General features: G+C 37.5%; 3 protein-coding genes and 1 long non-coding RNA gene across 12 annotated transcripts; 2 read left to right on the top strand and 2 right to left on the bottom strand.

The window, feature by feature from the left end:
- Positions 1 to 454: 454 nt before the first annotated feature.
- LOC121803350 (F-box/kelch-repeat protein At1g67480-like) lies at positions 455 to 4077 on the top strand. Of its 3 annotated transcripts, none has more exons than XM_042203030.1 (4): positions 455 to 612; positions 1521 to 1586; positions 1689 to 2582; positions 3248 to 4077. In XM_042203030.1, the coding sequence occupies exons 3-4, from the start codon at positions 2023 to 2025 to the stop codon at positions 3873 to 3875; spliced, it is 1188 nt and encodes a 395-aa protein (XP_042058964.1). In that variant the 5' UTR covers positions 455 to 612; positions 1521 to 1586; positions 1689 to 2022; the 3' UTR covers positions 3876 to 4077. The 3 variants fall into 3 exon arrangements, with proteins under 3 accessions (XP_042058964.1, XP_042058966.1, XP_042058965.1); XM_042203032.1 differs by lacking the exon at positions 455 to 612 and adding an exon at positions 1027 to 1185; XM_042203031.1 differs by lacking the exon at positions 455 to 612 and adding an exon at positions 1218 to 1434.
- A 513-nt stretch (positions 4078 to 4590) lies between these two features.
- LOC121801859 (nuclear pore complex protein NUP54-like) lies at positions 4591 to 8747 on the top strand. The gene is made up of 9 exons (XM_042201300.1): positions 4591 to 5136; positions 5219 to 5272; positions 5710 to 5769; positions 5866 to 5976; positions 7436 to 7501; positions 7674 to 7760; positions 7960 to 8061; positions 8134 to 8280; positions 8406 to 8747. Exons 1-9 carry the CDS (start codon positions 4702 to 4704, stop codon positions 8523 to 8525), a joined length of 1182 nt encoding a protein of 393 aa, XP_042057234.1. The 5' UTR covers positions 4591 to 4701; the 3' UTR covers positions 8526 to 8747.
- Positions 5126 to 13950, bottom strand: LOC121801860. 7 transcript variants are annotated; one of them, XR_006050688.1, is made up of 8 exons: positions 13221 to 13949; positions 13062 to 13135; positions 12250 to 12696; positions 11332 to 12163; positions 11107 to 11203; positions 10657 to 10758; positions 9873 to 9980; positions 5126 to 5246 (listed from the first exon to the last, which is right to left on the bottom strand). It is a non-coding gene; the product is annotated as an uncharacterized LOC121801860 (long non-coding RNA). The 7 variants fall into 7 exon arrangements; XR_006050686.1 differs by lacking the exon at positions 5126 to 5246 and adding an exon at positions 9114 to 9397; XR_006050691.1 differs by lacking the exon at positions 5126 to 5246 and having other exon boundaries at positions 9706 to 9980; positions 11332 to 11847; positions 12060 to 12163; positions 13221 to 13950.
- A 381-nt stretch (positions 13951 to 14331) lies between these two features.
- Positions 14332 to 16344, bottom strand: LOC121802387 (40S ribosomal protein SA-like). Its single transcript, XM_042202053.1, has 5 exons — positions 16168 to 16344; positions 15514 to 15776; positions 15231 to 15428; positions 14839 to 15037; positions 14332 to 14687 (listed from the first exon to the last, which is right to left on the bottom strand). Exons 1-5 carry the CDS (start codon positions 16298 to 16300, stop codon positions 14584 to 14586), a joined length of 897 nt encoding a protein of 298 aa, XP_042057987.1. The 5' UTR covers positions 16301 to 16344; the 3' UTR covers positions 14332 to 14583.
- Positions 16345 to 19650: the final 3306 nt, after the last annotated feature.

The following is a 19650-nucleotide window of genomic DNA, read 5'->3' as shown; positions in this document are numbered from 1 at the left end:
CAAAAAAATGCGATGTGAGTTGACGCACACGTGCAAAATTTCAATACTGTAGATGAATAGTAGCACGAATATGTGTTATGGTGACGACGTGAACATCTAAATGACCTTGTTTTAAGGATAAGGAAAAAAATGGTTAGATCGCTAATTCATTTTATTTCCAAATTCAACAAATAACAAAATTTTAAATTAAGGGTTTCGTTAAATCAAGAACCGGCGAGTTTTAGTGCCGGGAATAGTGAAACCATAATCGGCTTGACAACAAGTTCGACGATTCCAGGTTTTCCATCATCAATCGGCGGTTTCAGTTCGGATTCAAAAGCAAAGATTTTTTTGAGTCTTGAAAAAACAAAAATAAATAATTAAAATTTATCCTTGGTGAAATGTGATCATATGACGTGGCATCTCTCTCTCATCCATCTCTCTGCACAATAAATAGAGAGAGATATGGTTATGGTGTTGGCAATTCCATACCCATTTCCCTCGTTTCAACATCTGATAATACACACCGCCTCCGCTCCATAACTCATTCTTACCCACTGCATTCATTCTCTCTCCTCATCCCTATATTTACTCCTTACTCGTCCATTCTCTTCTCAAATTCCGCATTTCAAGGTATAACTTTTTTTTATTTGATTTTTCCTTTCCCGTTTATGTTTTTTTTTATTTGAATTTAGTTCGTTTTATTAGATCTGTGAGCAGTTACCACGGTTCTGGATTTTTTTTTTGTTTGGAGCTGATTTATATCTATCAAAACGCTTTGGTATTGGATCTAACTTGTCGTCGGTTTTCTCTTATATATTTATACAAATTTTGATTCTGTTGCTTGGTTGCATTTCAATCAACTAAATTCCACATATCCGTTGTATTTGTGTCGTTGAGATTGGAATTTGTCATTTTCTCTTTATATTTATTTTTGCATGTGGGCGGAAGTAGGTTGAGAAATTCCACCTTCAATCATTGAATGCGTTACTTTTCATATAATTGATATTTATTCGTTCATTTATTTCCACTTTTTTCGTTTTTCAACTTGATTGGAAGGAGTAGTTGGGTTGTGATGGGTTTGGTTGGTGGGGAGGTAGCTCAGCCCGCAGCTCAACGGTTGCATCTTCGAAGCTTGATATTACGATGCTCCGCTTTTGTTGGGATCTTATCTTTTATAAATTGTTGAAATTACGTCAATATCAAGTTAGTTCCAACTTGTCATTATATAAACAAATTCATCGATTTGGATGATTGGGAATTACTATTTGATTTGGTCAAGGACCAGTCTTATTATATTAGATCTCTGTTTATATTGCCACTTATGTAAAGCATCACTTCGTGATTAATCGTGATTGCAGCATTGATCGATTTATTGGGTTTTATTAATCTTCGAAACTGGAATAATAAGATAAGATCTGCACCTTGTTGTAATCTTCAGAATCCTAAATTTGGGTTGTGCTTTGACCTTACCTATTGTTTTAGCCAACTAGAGCTGATTTGAGATGTATATTTATCTCGTCTTTTTTTATTTGATGCAGACGATTCTACAGTAAAGAAATGGAAGTCCGCGGAGGTTAAAACTCATAAGGCTATGGGCTTGTCAGGTTTGTTTTTTGTTCCATTAGAGTGCCTGCTTATTGATCGACTATTTGTTGTCTTCTCGTGTCTTCATGTGCTCTGTTTGACGGGTCCGTCAATGATTGTAGGTGCTTGGGCAATGAGTGAGGGGAAAAGCACTTCAGGAAACTTGAACTTTCATATAGGGTTGACGAATCTGAGTTATAGTGCAGTAGGAGAAAGTGGTATGGACATTGAATCTGATAACCATAGAAAACCGTTGGCCTTTACAGCTCAAATGATCCGATTCACAACATCTTTTATGCCTTGGTCTTGTAGAATTCCCATTAGTGAAGGATTTTATGAATTTTTGTAATTAGAAACCCAGATTCTATTTGTTGCATTGATACTTGTCTTCCTGAGACATTTTTTATTCACGAAAATTGTGGTGCCAAAATTCCTATAACCTGTGACTTGGGAAAGATGCCGGGTCCTATTTCTGTGAAGAGATTCAAAGAATCAGATATGTTCTCTGACTCTTTCCAGCTAGATACTCCAACTGCAAAAGGTGGTTCTGTCTTAGTTCCCGAAGCTGTTAATGCTAAAACCAAATCGTTCTTAATTTCTGAGGTTGATGATGATTATCATAGTCCCATCTTGCCTGGGTTACCCGATGATGTTTCTAAGCACTGCCTTGCTCTTGTTCCCCGTTCTGATGTTCCTGTCATGGGTGCTGTCTCCAAGCGATGGAGATCCTTTGTCAAAAGCAGAGAGTTCATCACTGTCCGTAAACTAGCTGGAATGCTTGAGGAATGGCTGTATGTCCTGACTGTAGACGCTGAAGGAAAAGAGAGCCACTGGGAGGTTCTTGATTGTTTTGGACATAAACGGCAGGAACTTGTGCCTATGCCTGGGCCTGCTAAAACAGGCTTCGGCGTAGTTGTTCTGAATGGAAAGCTTATGGTCCTTGCTGGGTACTCTATCAGTGATGGCAATGCTCTTGTTTCATCAGATGTTTACCAATACGATTCTTGCCTCAACAGGTTTGTTTTCTCTTACTTCCGCCAAAATTGCTATAGTTGTCCATCTTGTGTATGATGCTACTAGATGATTCTTGTAGATGTGAACTAGGTTCATGCATGGTGATGTTGGCTAGTAAAAGAGTTTCTGTCCAAGTTATTTACTGCTGGATCATTCTAAAATTTGATGATTTGTTAATTCTATGTTGATGTTTGGTGATATGCGATCTATGGAATATATCACTGTTTCATTGCTTTCACTTTGTGACTATCTCTATGAACTTTGATTATACGTTAATCTTGTCACAAGGCAGCAATGCCAAATTATGTCTCCTTGTTGATATATGCATCACTGTTTCATGTGTGAACCCCTTAATGCTCTGTGCCAGTTGGACTTGACCTTCTCTACGACTCTCCTAGCTCTGGCAAGCTTTATCAGAACGTTTGAACTCAACGGTTACATTGTTTTTTGGAACGAACGAATACCAATAAACTAGATATGCACTACATAGGTACTGTGTAGCTAGCCAGACTCTGCATTTGTGTGATTTACTTATAGTTTCATACTTTTACCTATCAAATGCAGAATTACTTCGCTAGTTTCTGTCACGGATGCTTAACTCGCTTATATCTAATAGTTCAATGACAATGATGTTTTCATTTTTTCCTAATATCTGCACCACTTGCAGCTGGAGGAAACTAGCTAATATGAATGTGGCACGCTATGACTTTGGCTGTGCCGAAGTTAATGGGATGACCTACGCAGTTGGAGGATGTGGGATGGATGGGGAATCTCTCTCGTCTGTCGAGGTATACGACCCTGAAGCTGACAAGTGGACAATGATCGAGAGTCTGCGACGCCCCAGATGGGGCTGCTTCGCCTCTGGCTTCGAGGGGAAGCTCTACATCATGGGTGGAAGGTCCACCTTCACCATTGGAAACTCAAGGTTCATTGACGTGTACAGCCCCGATAGCCACACGTGGTCCCAGATGAAAAATGGGTGTGTTATGGTCACTGCTCACGCCGTGCTCGGGAAGAAGCTGTGCTGCATGGAATGGAAAAATCAGCGTAGGTTGGCAATTTACAACCCCACGGACAATTCATGGAAGATGGTACCAGTGCCAGTGACCGGAAGCTCAAGCATTGGGTTTCGTTTTGGGAGCTTGGATGGCAAACTCTTGCTGTTCTCGGCAGAGGAGGATCCTGGGTACCACACGCTGTTATATGACCCGAACGCTGCACCAGGCTCCGAGTGGCAGACTTCTGAGATAAAGCCGGTGGGGCCGTGCTTATGCAGCGTTACGATTGAGGCATGAGTAGTTGGATTGAACCTCCATTTTCATCTCATTTGATTTTACTTTTTGATGCAAGTTGAAGTTTGTCTACTCTTTTGATTAATGGAAACATCACAAGGGATCTTTTGTTCCAGTTGTGGAAGACTGTAATTTGTCTTACTTTGGTTTGGATGTGATGACTCGCAATTAGGTTGGCATTACTAATATTAAATATGGTTTCTCATCTTGAATTATTGCAATTTATTCTTTTTCAGGGGAAGGAAGAAGCTTAAAAAAAGAATAAATGTGGAATAATGAAAATTATTGTAAATTATTTTTGGAATAATTCATTACTCCATTTTTAATATTTTCAACTGAATCAAGAAGCTTTAAATTACCATAATTTGGTAACTCAAAAAAAAGGATAAGTTGTCAGTAAATTTATAAATTTATGTTAAATTCTAATTTTACATATTAACTTTAAAACTCGTCTGTAAATTATTAAACTATTAATTTATTCTGATTTTAAAACTAAGATTTGCTCGTATTTTATAACTAAACTATTGATTTGTTCTGATTTTACCGTTAAATTCAGAGATGGAGCTAGTCTATTGGCATTAAGGGGAAAATGCCCTCCCTCAAAAAGCTCACATACACACATAAAATCGGTTACTAAAATTTTAGTGTTAACATAATTTAATAATTTATAAAATTGAACAAAAATAAGGCATACCCTTAATTTGGATGAAATTATATACGTACATTTGATTTTGATTTCAAAACACTCCAAGCCGGCGTCGTATCGAAATTGGCGGCAACCGCCGCATTAAGAAATTCCCAATCTCTGAATCTAGGGTTCCGCCACAAAATGTTTGGAGCTCAATCTTCCACCCCGGCCTTCGCCACCCCTTCCTCCACCCCCGCATTCAGCACGCCTTCTACTCCGGCTTTCGGTTCATCGCTCTTCTCCACACCATTTTCCCAACAATCCCAACCGCAGCAAACGCCGTCGCTGTTTCAGACGCCTCAGCAGCAAACTCCGTCGCTGTTTCAGACGCCTCAACAGCAAACTCCGTCGCTGTTTCAGACGCCTCAGCAGCAAACTCCGTCGCTGTTTCAGACGCCTCAGCCGCAGCAACAACAGAGCCCCTTCGGCTTAACGACGCCGTTTAATACCGCACAGCAACAGCAATCCACTCCTTTTAGTAATGCTCCTCAAACCAATTTCATGAATCAGCAATTGACTACTCAGATGGCACCAGTTGCTCCCCTCCCGTTCTCTCTAGCCGATCGCGATATTCAAGTATGAATCCTGTTTTTATATGATCCTAATTGATTAACTTTTGAATTATGTTGATGTTGATCGCTTCATTTTGTCCCTACAGGCGATTGTGGATGCATACAAAGAGGAACCTGGGAACATGAAGTACGAATTCAAGGTCCGTTTCTTTTTTGCCAACGTTGCTCTTTTCTAAGTACTGTAAGCATATGAATCTGATTTATGAATAAATCCCTGAGTAGCAATGCACAAACATTCTGTTACAAATGTAAATTGCCAATGCAATACCCAACAACATTATATTCAAGCATGACTTTTCTTATCTACCGATGTTGCGCTGAAATTGAGCATGTCCACGGTTGTAAAACTGCATTGAATTCTGTTGTGTGGAACTGAAATGAATGAGGAAATAATTGCTAAGGGATGTAGTGCGCTCTTTAGGTGTAAGAGCATCATTTTCAGCATGGAAGTTGAAAATTTGAAACTAGAAGAGTACTGTTAGAAATTCATGTCTCTCAATTCAAGAAGCTTGAGCTTTAACTCTGAAATCAAGCTCTTTCTTATTTGGATACTTATCAAGATCATTTGGTTTTGCAGCACCTGTTGTTCAGTGTGACTGAACCTCAGTACAGGTCAAAGCCTGCTGGTGTATCAGATGTGAGTGTAGTTTAAATTTGCATCACAATACTATTAATTATGAATGTATTTTTGGAGTCTATTTTGTAAGTCTGGTAAAATAGTTTGAGCTGCCAGATTATGTGGGCAGAAGCCATGGCAAAACTAGAAGGCATGGAAAGTTCCAAAAGAGAACGTTTGTGGCCTCAACTCGTGCAAGGTTTCAAAGATCTTTCCCAGCGCCTTGCGGTACGTGCATATTTTAATTAAACTATTATCTGGATTGATTTGGGAGGATCTCCACTATCCTTCACACCATTTGAAAAGTTTTCCTTTCTAAACTTGAGTTACAAACTTTTTAATATTTCGCTAAACCTTGTGTAATGTCTTTGTTTTGCTCCAGTATAGCCTCCATAAACTGCTAGATTATCTATCACATTAGGCGTTCATCTGATACATTGAACACTTATTTTGAGCATATATCTCACTGGTACTTATGATGGTCTTCTCACTCGTCGTGTCATATTACCATTCGAATAGTATGACTGTATCTCTAATGGTCCCCACCATTTACTAAAAAATATTGGATGCATAAAGGTGACAAGAGGATATTGATTATGATAATGTTCAGTATATGCATGGATATGAATATATGCACATGCAATAATATATTCAGCTTAAGGGATATGCTTGGATTTGGCATCATAAAGCCAGGCTAAAAGCTGTGTGCTTGATAATTCCAAAAAACAAGCTTCTATTTACATATATTTTTAGAAGCTTTTGTTTTTGGGAAAGCATATTGAATGTCTAAAGGAGTGCGGCGAGGAAAAAAATATTGAAAAAGGCAAAAATTCCTGCTTGGGCTGGCATATTTTAAAAAGTATTCTAAAATTCTAAAATCATGTGGTGTAATTGTTATGTTCTAGCACAACCTTTGCTCCATTTGGATAGTTAGAAACAAGAGAGTTTTCTAGGAATATGAAGAATTCTAGAGGGATTATCAATTTATTATTTTGTATGGGTTGCATGAGAATGGCAGATTTGGGCTATATATTTCTTAATTTGATTGCTATTTGCTTAATTTTTTTATTTCCTGAATGAATTATGGATTTGTAATGTTAAATGTATATTAGATAAAATATACTTCCTCCGTCCCATAGTAGATGGCATACTTGGTGAATGACACGGGATTTTAGGGGATATTGTTTTGTGTGTTAGGTGGAGAGAGAAAATAGTATATTTATATTAATGTGAGGGAGAACTTTTTCCTAAAAAGGAAATGTGACATCTTTTGTAGGACAAACTAAAAAAGAAAGTGTGACATCTATTATGGGATGGAGGGAGTACATATTTTTGACGTATCGGTATTGTATCTTGAATTTTTCATTTTTGAGAATTGACATATTTACTTCCCTGTGGTGTCTCTGTACGTATTCCTTATTTGTCCACGTGCTTCGTAGAAGATTCATAGTAAAATTTTAATTGCTTGATTTATTGGTCTAGTCCCTTTAACAATCTTGTATTTACGTGAACATCATTATGCGATTATTGCTATTATTCTGACTTTAAGGGTTCTCATACATACTACCTATTCTGTCCTGATCTGTTAGACAAAATGTTTCTTTATTTTGAATAATCAATAACCACAACCTGCTTCTACTTTTTACTAATAAGTTTCTAATGATGATCCATAAATGCACTTCTTTAGCTTCAAGATGAAGTCATACTGTCAGATTCGGAAAGACTGAAGATGACCCAGACCAATGTGAAGATGGTAATCTCTCTCTCTCTCTCTCTCTCTCTCTCTCTCTACATCTTATGTATAAATATATTTAGAGGGACAGGCAACACGGAGTAAGCTTTAAAAGTGTAATTCACATGCATATGCCCTCATCTCTCTCTCTCTCTCTAATTCTCCCTCTTTATCCATTTTTCCTTTGATGCAGCTCCAAAGGCATTTTCAAGCTGACACACTTCCTTGGATCCAAAGAATGCAACAGAAAGAGCAAATCCTTCAAAGGCGTCTTTTGAGGGTAGGATTTTGTCTTGTTTTTCTTAAATATGAATATTAAAAAACCAGGCTCATTCGAGACATGGGTTGAGCATGGCATATGCAGGCTACTGGTTGCTTGGTCTCTTATAATTGCTATAGCACAACTATTTTAGTATTTTACCAATTGTATTTAATGGCATCGTCCTGTTTTTCATTATTGTGTGTTTTATGTTAAACAGGCAATGAGAATAGTAGAGGCGCTGGAGGGTAAAGGTTGTCGAGTACCTCTGATGAAGGGAGAAGTAGAATTAGCAGAGAAGTTGGCTGCAACAACGAGACAGGTTACTCTTCACCTATTGTCTCTATTAAAATGTGAAAAAGAGGATCAATAAGAAAAGTATTTGAAATTGCAGTTGAAAGGATCCGGAGCAGAACTTTCTAGACGGGTTCAGAATCTACTCATGGTATCTCGCCTTCAAGCAGACGGCCTAACTGGTAGCTCGATGTATCTGCCAGGATCGACCAAAATTCATGAACAAAGTCTATCTGACATGCAGGAGGTACAATGAAAATAGCATGCTTATCAATCCGACCCTCTCCTTGGACCTTTGAGTATTTTGCTGTGAATACCATGTAATTTTGTGATACCATATTATTGAATGTGTCAATGTTGTTGTAAAAACAGGTGTTACAACGACAGACTGAGGCTATTTCGAGACTAGGCAACGTGCTGAAGCGGGACGTGAGAGATATGGAAATCATAATGGCTGAAGATACAGTAATTACCCAACAAGACTACCTTTGAAGTGAAATCTGCAGCACTCCCTTTCCCTCAGTTGTATCAACAATTCTTTTGCCTATTTTATTTCATTTGGTAATGTGTTCATGAAATTCTTTTCCCTCAGTTGTATCAAATGAACCCATGATTTCAAGGTGGTTATGAAATTCTTACATGGGCAAGTTTTATTGTACTAACATAATCTTTAAAAAGTGATTCAGAAGATATGTATAAAGATGTTTTTACAAATTATCCATTCGTCAAAAACATCGTAATAACAAAAGATGTAAGTTCTTCAATTACCCGCAAAGTGGTAATTTGCTTGTAAATTAGTATTAAACTTTTGTACAATTTTGGTTTTGTATACCAACATCAAAATTTGATTTTACATTCAAACTATTGATTTGTTTTAATTTGCAGCCAATCAAAATTTCTACACTGGCATAACTTCATGTCTTATTTGCATGGCTTTATTGGACGCCATTGACGGCAACCACAAGGATGTCATGCTTTAGGCAACAAAAACATCTTATTATACTAAATTAAATGATTTCATTTGTAAAATCAGGTTTATAATAAACTATATAAGTGCCAAAATTATAATTGGTTGCAAAATTAGAACAATCAATAGTTTGTAGTTTTTAAAGTTGGTATGAAAACCAGAATTTGATGAAAGTTAAGAATTTTATAAACAAATACCCCAACTAGAAATTATGCATCAGCAACATAACATTAGCAAACTTAACTAGTTGAGTTTCATCTAAGTGATAAAACTATATCCATATTCTATAATACTACTCCATGTGTTTGAAAGAACAAGTATATGAGTTGATCTCGGAGTTGCGTTTTGAATAAGACTTTCCTAACACTCACTAAAGGATTCAGCCATGATGTCCAACCTGTAAGCCAATACAGACACCATGTTGTTGAATTAAGGGCAGAAACTTTGTACAGAACACTCAAAAGGCTGAGCAAACAAAGAAATAATTTTGTGTACTCTAGATTGCTTGAGTTCCTCTTGAGTAGTGAGCACCAACTTTAAGTTGGGAGAGGGGTGTATAAGGCTGCAAACTGGAAATCACTCAATGTTCAGCCTATAAACTACAATTAACCCTTTGTTTACTGTTGAGTTGGAAAATTGAAAATCCACCTCAGTTTACTTATGATCAAGTCACACTTCCAGTGACACAAAACTTTAAACGGACCATAACTATGAAATTTCTCAGATTTCATGACATACGAAAAAGAAGTCAAAGTTGAGGTTACAAACTGAAAAAACACTTAAAGTTCAAGATATAAACTAAATCATTATTCATTCAGATTTTCGCTAAGGCCTGAAGAATTAGCATGTAAACTACTCAGAAACCGCCTTACTTTAGAGGAAGGTGGAAGTGAAATTTTTGATTGGCCATAAAAGTAGCCAACCCCGCCCAGCAAATTCCCGAGTGCTGCTTTGGCCACTATTATGGGTTCAGGGTTGATCTGAAACAGACATACATCTCATTGAACATGTGAAACTATCAAGAACAATGTGGCAAAGTATACATACTATTGAAAAAATGTGAAAATGATATGATATAGAAAATGGAAGTAAACCAACACAGATGATTGAAGATTATGCAAATAATTCAGACATAAATTTAATTAAATGTGACAATCACATGAGTTATGAAAAATTCATGACATCTTGTAACCAAGCCTGTTATATATAAAATCCACTGATATATTGTTAGCAGATCGTAATTTTTTATCTTCTATGTCGACGATTTCACTTGTTTATCTTCATGTATTATCTTCAATGCTCTGTTCAGAAAATGTTTAATTGCAACCACTTTAACCAGTGTATAGATGGCATCTCAAGAGAAGACTGCATGGTCTATATTTTGTTAGCAGTTTAGCACTCAACAATGGTGGGTTGAGACACACTTTGTTCTGAATTTTTTTTTATTATGTATTTTCATATATGGCCGTCTAGCAATGCATAGGTATTATAGGTTTTCGTTATTCAGCTTCAGATAAACTATGCACATCATTAAAAGTCAATATATGAGGTTTAGTTCTTTATTTGATAAAAAACCTAACATCCAATATAAAAATTTAATAAAACTCAATTAAATGATGATGACTAAGGCAGCAAAGGATCTTTCATGATTGATACCTCATTGGACATGTCAAAACAGCTCTGGAATTTGTTGTTAAATTGCTCCTGTTTATGCTTGAGATTACTGGATAAAGAGTCGCCTGGAATGATTTCAACGTTCTTGATACAACAAAAATATATAAGCTTCTAAGTCAGAGAATTAGATAAAGAAACATCCTGACTCCAAATAAATTCAGAGAATTAGGAGACAAATTTTACCAGAAGATGTCAAAGCCTTTGCTTGGGAAGTGTGAGAAATGGAATTTTTAGATTCTAAATTTTTAAAAAAATCTTGAAACTGGAGTTTAAATTAGAATTTTAATGAACATATTTTATCCGTAGGATGTATCAAATATGAAATTCAGTGGATTAAATTGGAGAACTTCTCAGCAAAAGGTACATATAATGTTTTTTTTCGTTAAAAGCTCAAATTAAATTGCCTGAATGTGTAAAACAGATTAACAGTACCTATAAAACTTCTGATACGTTCTTTTAATCTTGAAGTAGAACCACTCAATTTTGTCACAAAAGCAATATCCACTTTGAAAGTAATCATTGCAGAAACCTGAACTATGAATAGAAAATGATGAGCAACATGGATGAGAACAAAAATACTCTCAACAAATATCTGAGTTAATTTTTAGGATGCTGAAATTGCAAGAAAGATTATGAAAAATTTGATGATTGACAAACCTGGAAAACTAGAATATTTGAAGCATGATCAGATGTATCCGAGAGTTGAAGTCAGCGGGTTGTCTGAGCCTACAATAAATTGTGGAAAATGATCAATACAAAATCCAGACCAAATCCTGACCATGAGATTTTGCAATCTAATGGTCAATAATTAAATAAAAATACAGAGGGTCATTATAAAGTAGTTTTAGGTCATATTATAAAATTCGGGTTTGAGGTCATGTTAAGATCATTTTATGTCATCATTACTATAATGACGTAAAAATAAGCTTATGATGACTTAAAAATGACCTTTGTATGTTTGGTTCTGCATTTTTGTATTAAGAATGGGCTTTGCATAGATCAAAACCCCATAAATTGTTATTTAAGTATTGCAAAGATACAGCCAAAAGGCAGGGGCTCCATAGTGAAACCTAAAATTGTACATAGCTGGATTGCAAGATTGGTTTGGACAAGCTCAGATAAATTGTGAATGTTATGTGTCTTGAAACCAGCATAATGGAACTCAAAGTTCTCCTTAAGAAATTCAGTAAGCTATTATTAGGTTATCTATGTACTAGGAGATAATATCATAAATACGTACTGAATAAACCTTATATTTCTGAGTATGACAGGCTCTAGCTACTGATCAACAAATTTAAAGAAGTGAAATCGTGCAAAGGTAAAAATATTGCCCTGGTTTCCCAAAAGAAATAGCATCTGAATATATGAAGGAAAAGAGACTGAACTCATTGATAAACACAAGAGTAAATGATTTGCCTCACTGTTGCGACATATTGGCAACCTTGCTCCTCCTTATACGATTCCAGATGTAGCAACATTACTTGGTTCTCTGTTCATTTATCTATTCATGCATTAGTCGGGGGAAGTAAACTTTCTAACCATTCTTCTATACTGCAAAACATAATAGACTCTTACATTATTCTACTTCAACTTCAAAATGCAATTCATGCCTCCATTGAAACTTCAGCACGAAAAGTGCGTCACTTAATTCAACTTTACAGATGATTAGCCACGACGAAGTATTTTGGAAATCCTAGGCAAAATCTTTTCATTTCATGATAAACCATGCAAGTCATTGAAACGAAGCAGTATAAAAGGTATAGGCACGTACACTTCACTTTGTGCTTCGATTGGAAGTGCCCAGTTCCCACCATAACCACTCTCTTCCTCCCTTGATTTCAGGAAATTCGTTGTCAACACCAAATTTTGGTCAACCAATACTTGACGTCCATAATCCCGTCCGTTATGGTGCGTCCAACCATATGTCGCTAGCTCATCTGAGTCCTGGCACACATGCCGCATCACATATCTCCCATCCTTACACCAAGCCACATCAGACCCGCCAGCAGAGACTGAGGAGTCCTGACAATGACAACATCTCACTAAAATTTCTCAAGCAACCACTCTACTGCAGATGCAATAACAAAGATATGCAGACAGAGTAAGAGAACACAGCAACACCAAAATGCTTGTGCTTAAATATACATTAGCCAAACTTATATAAAGAGAGCAGCTAAAAATGCTTATCACTGGAAGAAGACATGAACAACTAGAATGGGAAATCCTGAATGAAATATCAAGATCCTCAGTCAGTCCGTATGCATACATAAGCTGAGGATGAAATTGTTATATACATAATAATATAAAATCAATGCAGAAACAGATGACATTTTTTCCACAAACAATAGATAGAATAACATTAAGATAAATCAGCGAAATGAACTCACCGCGCACGAATTCCAAAATAAACATGAGGCCTGTATGTTCCCCAATACAAACTCTCCTAGTGCTCCCCTTGAAACTGCAGGGAAAATGATAAAAACTCTGATTCTACAACTAAAATAAAATTATGATCTTATCAGAATCCAAAAGAATCTTCAATTCACCATAGGAAGATCCATGAGCTTTGGAGCGGATAACGGGCATGACGACCCTGGGTTTTACAGTCTCCTTAGCAGGGTTTATGAAATAATTCTTCATACAAAATCCGATAGTGATGAGAACAATTCCAATAGACAACAAAATCGAGGAAGTGGAAGTGACGATCCGAGTGAAACCGCGGTGGCCTCCGGCGGCGGACTTTCGGGTTCTGGTGTTGTTGTCGAGGTTCGGCGATTTGCCAGCGGAGGTTGCTTTGTCTCGAATGTTTCGCCGCGAAACCCCGGCCATTGCCGGCCAGTGATTCCGATCGATTGGAAATCCGTTTGATCAACTATTCCTACTACCTAGCTTGACTAAGATGTGAGAATACTAGCTATGAAATGTTTAGTCAAATCAAATAATTTACTAGTATATATGATGAAATCGAAACTAGAGAAATCGATTTATAGCTCCAAACCAAACACAGAAATCGGAATTCAATATTCAAAGATAGTCAATTCCGAAATAGCAATATATGTAGAAAATGGAAACCGGTGAGGGGATACACGTTTAATAAGAAACTGCAGAAGCAACAACCGCAAGCGAGAGCAAAGGCGGCATTGTGAGGAACTCGACGACGGCGACGATTATATCAACAATTGGGAATTCTATTTTCTTTTTCCGATAGAGTGAGAATGATGACGGACGCAGGCAGATTCTTCAGTTCTCCTTTCAGTTTTTTGAGCTAAGTTGCAAGTCCAAAATACATATTTTTAAAAGATTTATTAAATTATTAGACAATTTAATCATAGTTCATATTATTTCTATTCACGAGAATCAATCTTAGTAATTTATATCTAGATTTTAATGCAAAATTTAATAGTGAGTAATACAAATTTTAATAATAAAAATAACAAATGAAAAAGAAAAAAAAGTAATTGAAATGACTCATTTTAGTGGAGTAATCAAAATATAAAAATAAAATTATCTATCGTAAAGGAAGATGGAGTAATAAATTTTCTACAATTGCTATTATTAGTAGTAAATAATCTGGTATTTAGTATTAATGAACATAATTTTAATTAGGATAAATTACCAGAATAATCATGAAATTTGATCCTAATTGTAGGCTAAATCAATCACAAAGAAAATTTTCTTGATTGAATAATTAATCCGATATAACCACAACAAAGAAATGTCGATACCAATTACTTATATCCTCAAAAAGAAAAAACTCATTTCATATGAAGCCCCATAGAGACATGGAGCCCAAAAGTTTACACCTGATTTGCTAAAAATCACTTGAAAGTTGGAACCAACAAAAACCAATCGTATTAAAAATTTTAAATTAATGAAAAAGGGATTCTGCAAAAATGAAAAACACAGCGCCTATTCCCACCCAGCTGGAGCAATGGGCACTACCTCAACACCGGGGACTGCTTCTGTAGCCGGAGCAGCTGCTGAATCCCATCCATCACCGCCGACTGCAGCACCTGCAATATACACCATAGCAGGAAAACGGTTAACAAAATTGCATATACTACAATGCAAAGCAACAGTAGTGTCTAGTCAATCAATTAAGGGAACATAATTTAACATAACTCGGTAGAACAATACGCCACTTAATATAGACACAACACACACCTGCATCAGCAGTCCATCCACTTGTGACTGGAGCAATGGCACCAGCAACCTCAGGAGCCCACTGGGCATCGGGAATTTGGGCACTGGACCAATCAGCACCTGCAGCTGCGGTATAATCGGCATAATCAGGTAGAGCAGCAACTTCATCTTGCTCTTCTTCTTTAGCCTCTTCAGGCTCCCTATAAAAGAATAGATCAACCTGCCAAAATTGCCCAATTGTCAAATTGTGACAATAGAGAAGCTAAATCAACTACGAACAAAACAAATACTACTCCCTACATAAATCTCATACATCAACCTTAACCTTCACTTTTGTCGAAGCACAACTTGTTTAACAAGCACATCCACACAAAAGAGCATTAAAAGAAACCAAGTATTCAAAGTTTTTTTACCATGACTTCCCATTTGTGTCCAGGAGCAATCACACTGCGCATCTGCAGCACCATCCTAGCCAAAAGCCAGAACAAGCAACCAATGCTGTGCTTCCCTTTGTTATTAGCTGGAATGCCAATATCAACATAGCGCATTGGAGAATCCGTATCACAGAAGGCAATGGTGGGGATATTGTAAAGAGCAGCTTCCTTAATAGGCTGCAGAAGAATGGAATGTCATATTAGCAACAGAAAAAGACATACACTATCACAACCATAAAACTAAGCAGTGAGTGGCAATGACCTGATGATCGGTCCTTGGATCAGTAAGAATGAGCAGCCTCGGCTCACTAAAGGAGGTCTGAAGCTGATTAGTGAAGGTTCCTGGCGTATGACGCCCTGCAATTGCCTGAGCACCTGTGTACTGGGCAAACTTCAAAACAGCTCTCTGTCCGTACGGCCTGGCAGACTGCACGATAATGTCTTGTGGGTTCTCGATAGCAACAATAACCCGGGCAGCCATCATAAGCTTTTCCCAGGTTCTCCCAATATTAATGATGAAAATTCCTGACAAATTGATTATAAGTAAATCAGTTAAGTGATATCACAGCCAAAAGCAGCTGATAAACTGATTTTGTGACCTTTGTCAGCTTAAACAATTAAGAATTATCAAAATTATGAGCTTAACTAGAAACAATACATTTAGTAAACACATATCAATTATCAGCCATATGATTATCCTATAAGATAATTGGTATATCTTCACTAATTACTCTAAACAGACATTACACTAAACTACAATTTTTCTTAATTGCGCCCTTCAAACATCCAATAAATCTCAAATTCCATACAAAAATACATGATCAAAAAGAAAAAAATATGCAGAGTAACAAATTGAAACTATCAAACAATCACATTAGTAATTGCAACGGAAAACATGCTAAGTAGGGTAATTTACCATCATTGCGGCGCTTAAAGACGTAGCGCTCCATCTGGAAATCGCAATTTTTGGTTCCGAGATGAACCTCGGCCGCCAGCATGAGCTGATAGTCCGCCTCTTTTGTGGAGAGGAGCCTTTGATCAGACGCCATGGTTGAATGCTCTTCTTCGCCGCTTCTCTCAAAGGAGCACTGTATTTTCTTCAACGGGAAGTTCTTCATAACCCTAATAGATAATGTATTTATGTTGGCCTCCTTTCTTTTTGATTGGGCCTTTTTGGAAGCCCAATATGTTTTCGTTTTCTTCTAAATCACTTCGAGTATTTCTATTGGAGATTGCATATAGAATTTGGAGAAATATATTTTCCATTAATGGATTAATTGTTAAAAAAGGATGAATTATTTATCACATTTTGAGTTTTAACACCTTTATTAATAATACTATTTTCTATTTTAGGGTTATAGTATTTCGATGACGAGATTTCAACCCATATTATACCGTGCCATGAGTGGTATACAACAAGTATATATTAAATTTTATATTAGGGTTGATAAATAACGTTAATACTGTAAAATTGTGCAATACTAGCTACCATTATAAAAAAATATACTATAGAATCTTTAAAAGTGCAAACAAAACCATGAAATGTTTTTCACTTATTTAAAAACTATAGGAGCTTTAAAAGTGAAAATAAAACCATGAAAAAAATTGTAATAATGTTTTACACTTATTTAGTGGTGACTTTTTCTTGAAGTATGAAAAGAGTCGGGGGATATATATTGTCGGATATTTTATTCATTACTATATATTAAGGCAAACGAAGAATCAAAAGAGTATTAATTGATTAATTAAACATTAGATCTGTTAAAAATTAAAGAGTTGACTATGAATAGGATTTTCGTAGTAATAATAATGATGAAGAGCGCACAAAAAATGGGTTGGATTTGGGCCAAAATGAACGGATCTTTCAGGGTGTCCACTATAATGAGGCGCGGCTATAGCCGCGTTTGGGGAAAAAGCGGGGCGGAAGCGGGGCGGGTTATAGTGGGAAGGGTGTCCGCCGCGGGGGTGGACGCGGCGAGTGGGGCGAGATGCGGCGGACGCGCGATAGCCGTGTGCGCGGCGAGGACGCGGCGGGGGTGCTATAGCCGCGCCTATAGGCGCGGCGCCTATAGTGGAGACATTAGCCGCGGCGGTTGCATGCGATTTTTTATTTTTATTTTTTTCACTTCAATTCACCTATAAATACACCCCACTCCATTCATTATTTTCACACCATTCAAACACAACAACTATACAATTTTCTCTCACTACAATTTGGGGTCGGAAATGAACAATTTGTGGAGAGCCAACTGGAATGCTCTGATTCAACAGGTGCAACACCAGGCCGCCCAGGAGGTAGCGGCCCGTTTGGCGGAGGAGGCGGAGGATGCGGAGGATCCGATCCCTCGCACCATTACTCATCGGCGGACAATCCCACGAGACCACGTCGGTGCTCACCAACGTTTAATGGATGATTACTTCGTGGATAACCCCCGTTATCCACCCGAGATATTCCGCCGGAGATTCAGGATGTCGCAGCGGCTGTTCAATTATATAGCGACGAATTTGGCGGAGCGTTACCGGTGCTTCACCCTCCGGCGTGATGCGGCTGGCCGGATCGGGCTGTCCACACAACAGAAGTGCACCGCTGCAATCCGACAGCTTGCCTACGCCGGACCAGCGGACATGTTCGATGAATACCTACAGATGGGTGAGACTACTGGCCTCACGGTGCTTAGGCAGTTCTGAAAGGGGATCCGGGAAATTTTCGGTGGGGAGTTTCTACGGAAGCCCAACCCGGATGAGTGTCAGCGCCTACTTGATATGCACGGGTCGGTGCACGGCTTCCCAGGAATGTTAGGAAGCATCGATTGCATGCATTGGGAGTGGAGGAACTGCCCCGTGGCATGGAAAGGCCAGTTCACTTCTGGATTCAAAAGCAAACATCCAACGATGATACTGGAAGCCGTTGCGGACTACCGACTGAAGATCTGGCATGCGTATTTCGGCGTGGCAGGTTCGAACAACGACATCAATGTTCTTCAGTCGTCGCCTCTCTTCAACGAGGAGTGCCGGGGGGAGGGGCCAGAAATCAGCTTCGTAGCCAACGGTACGCAGTACAGTAGGGGCTACTATTTGGCAGATGGAATATATCCGCGGTGGCCCGTATTCGTGAAGACTGTCCGCCAACCGGTAGGACCGAAGAAACAATATTTTGCGCACAAACAAGAGAGTGCTAGGAAGGACGTTGAGCGGGCTTTTGGTGTCCTCCAATCGCGGTGGGCTATTATACGGTGTCCGGCACGAGTTTGGCACGAAGATGATGTCGCGAATATTATGTTAGCCTGCATCATATTGCATAATATGATAATAGAAGATGAAGGATTTGCGGCAGAGCGATGGGCGCCGGAAGAGGGTGCAAGTACAAGTCACGGTGTCGCCTCCGCGCCGATCCAGATGGGCGTACCACGGAGCAATGAATATTTGATCCAACGCTTCGCTGATATGCGCAGGACCACATCACATAACACAATGCAGGCCGATTTGATTGAAGAAGTGTGGGCACGTAGGGGAGGTGGTGGCGTTGTGTAAACTTGATAGTGATTTGTACTAGATTCAATGTAGTGTGTGATTTTAATTTTAAATATAATTTAGTGTGTAATCCTAATTTTAATTTTAATTTGTATTTTATTTTTATTTTTATTTTTATTTTTATTTTTATTTTTATTTTTATTTTTAATTCGTATAGTCGGCTTCTTCTAATTACGTATAGCCCGATAAAGTTGTTCATAATTACTTGAAATATTATAAAATAAAAGTTGATTATAAAATTTTGGGGCTATTGGAGGTGTCCACCATAGTGGCGGACACAAAATTTTGGGGCTATGGACAACAAAATTGGGGCTATTGACAAAAACTGGGGCGGGGCTATTGGGCGTGTCCGCCTTATAGTGGACACTCTCAGGCTAGGTTTTTCATACCAAACAATTACTCCATATCTTAATTAATAAAGGGTGATTATATTCCAATTTCTCATTTTAATCCCGGATAAAAAAAACAGTGATAAAAATGATATTACTACATTTACTGTGTTTGAAAAGGAAAAGATTATGATTGAAATCAATTACTCCAATTAAGTGATTGAAACAATAAGTTGATTAAGATAGGATTAATTCTCTTTCTCATTGTAATTAAAACTTGCCATGTACATTGCTTCTCACTCCATATTTAAAGGGTACTCTCCACAATAGAATGATCATCCAATTCTGTACAACTTATACTAGTATTACACTATTATATTGTAAAAAATAAACTATAACCCTGGATTTTAACTAATAATAAAAAATTATATTGCATATACTATTATATGTAGCCACCGATTTCCTATTTTATAACCCTGAATTTAAAAGAATAATAAAATATAATAATATACTACTACTATATTGGATATGGCCTTTGG

This window comes from Salvia splendens, chromosome 5 (assembly GCF_004379255.2).
Source record: "Salvia splendens isolate huo1 chromosome 5, SspV2, whole genome shotgun sequence".
Taxonomy (NCBI): Eukaryota; Viridiplantae; Streptophyta; class Magnoliopsida; order Lamiales; family Lamiaceae; genus Salvia; species Salvia splendens.
The sequence above is the reverse complement of the archived record's forward strand: the minus strand, read 5'-3'. Positions and strand labels throughout refer to the sequence as shown.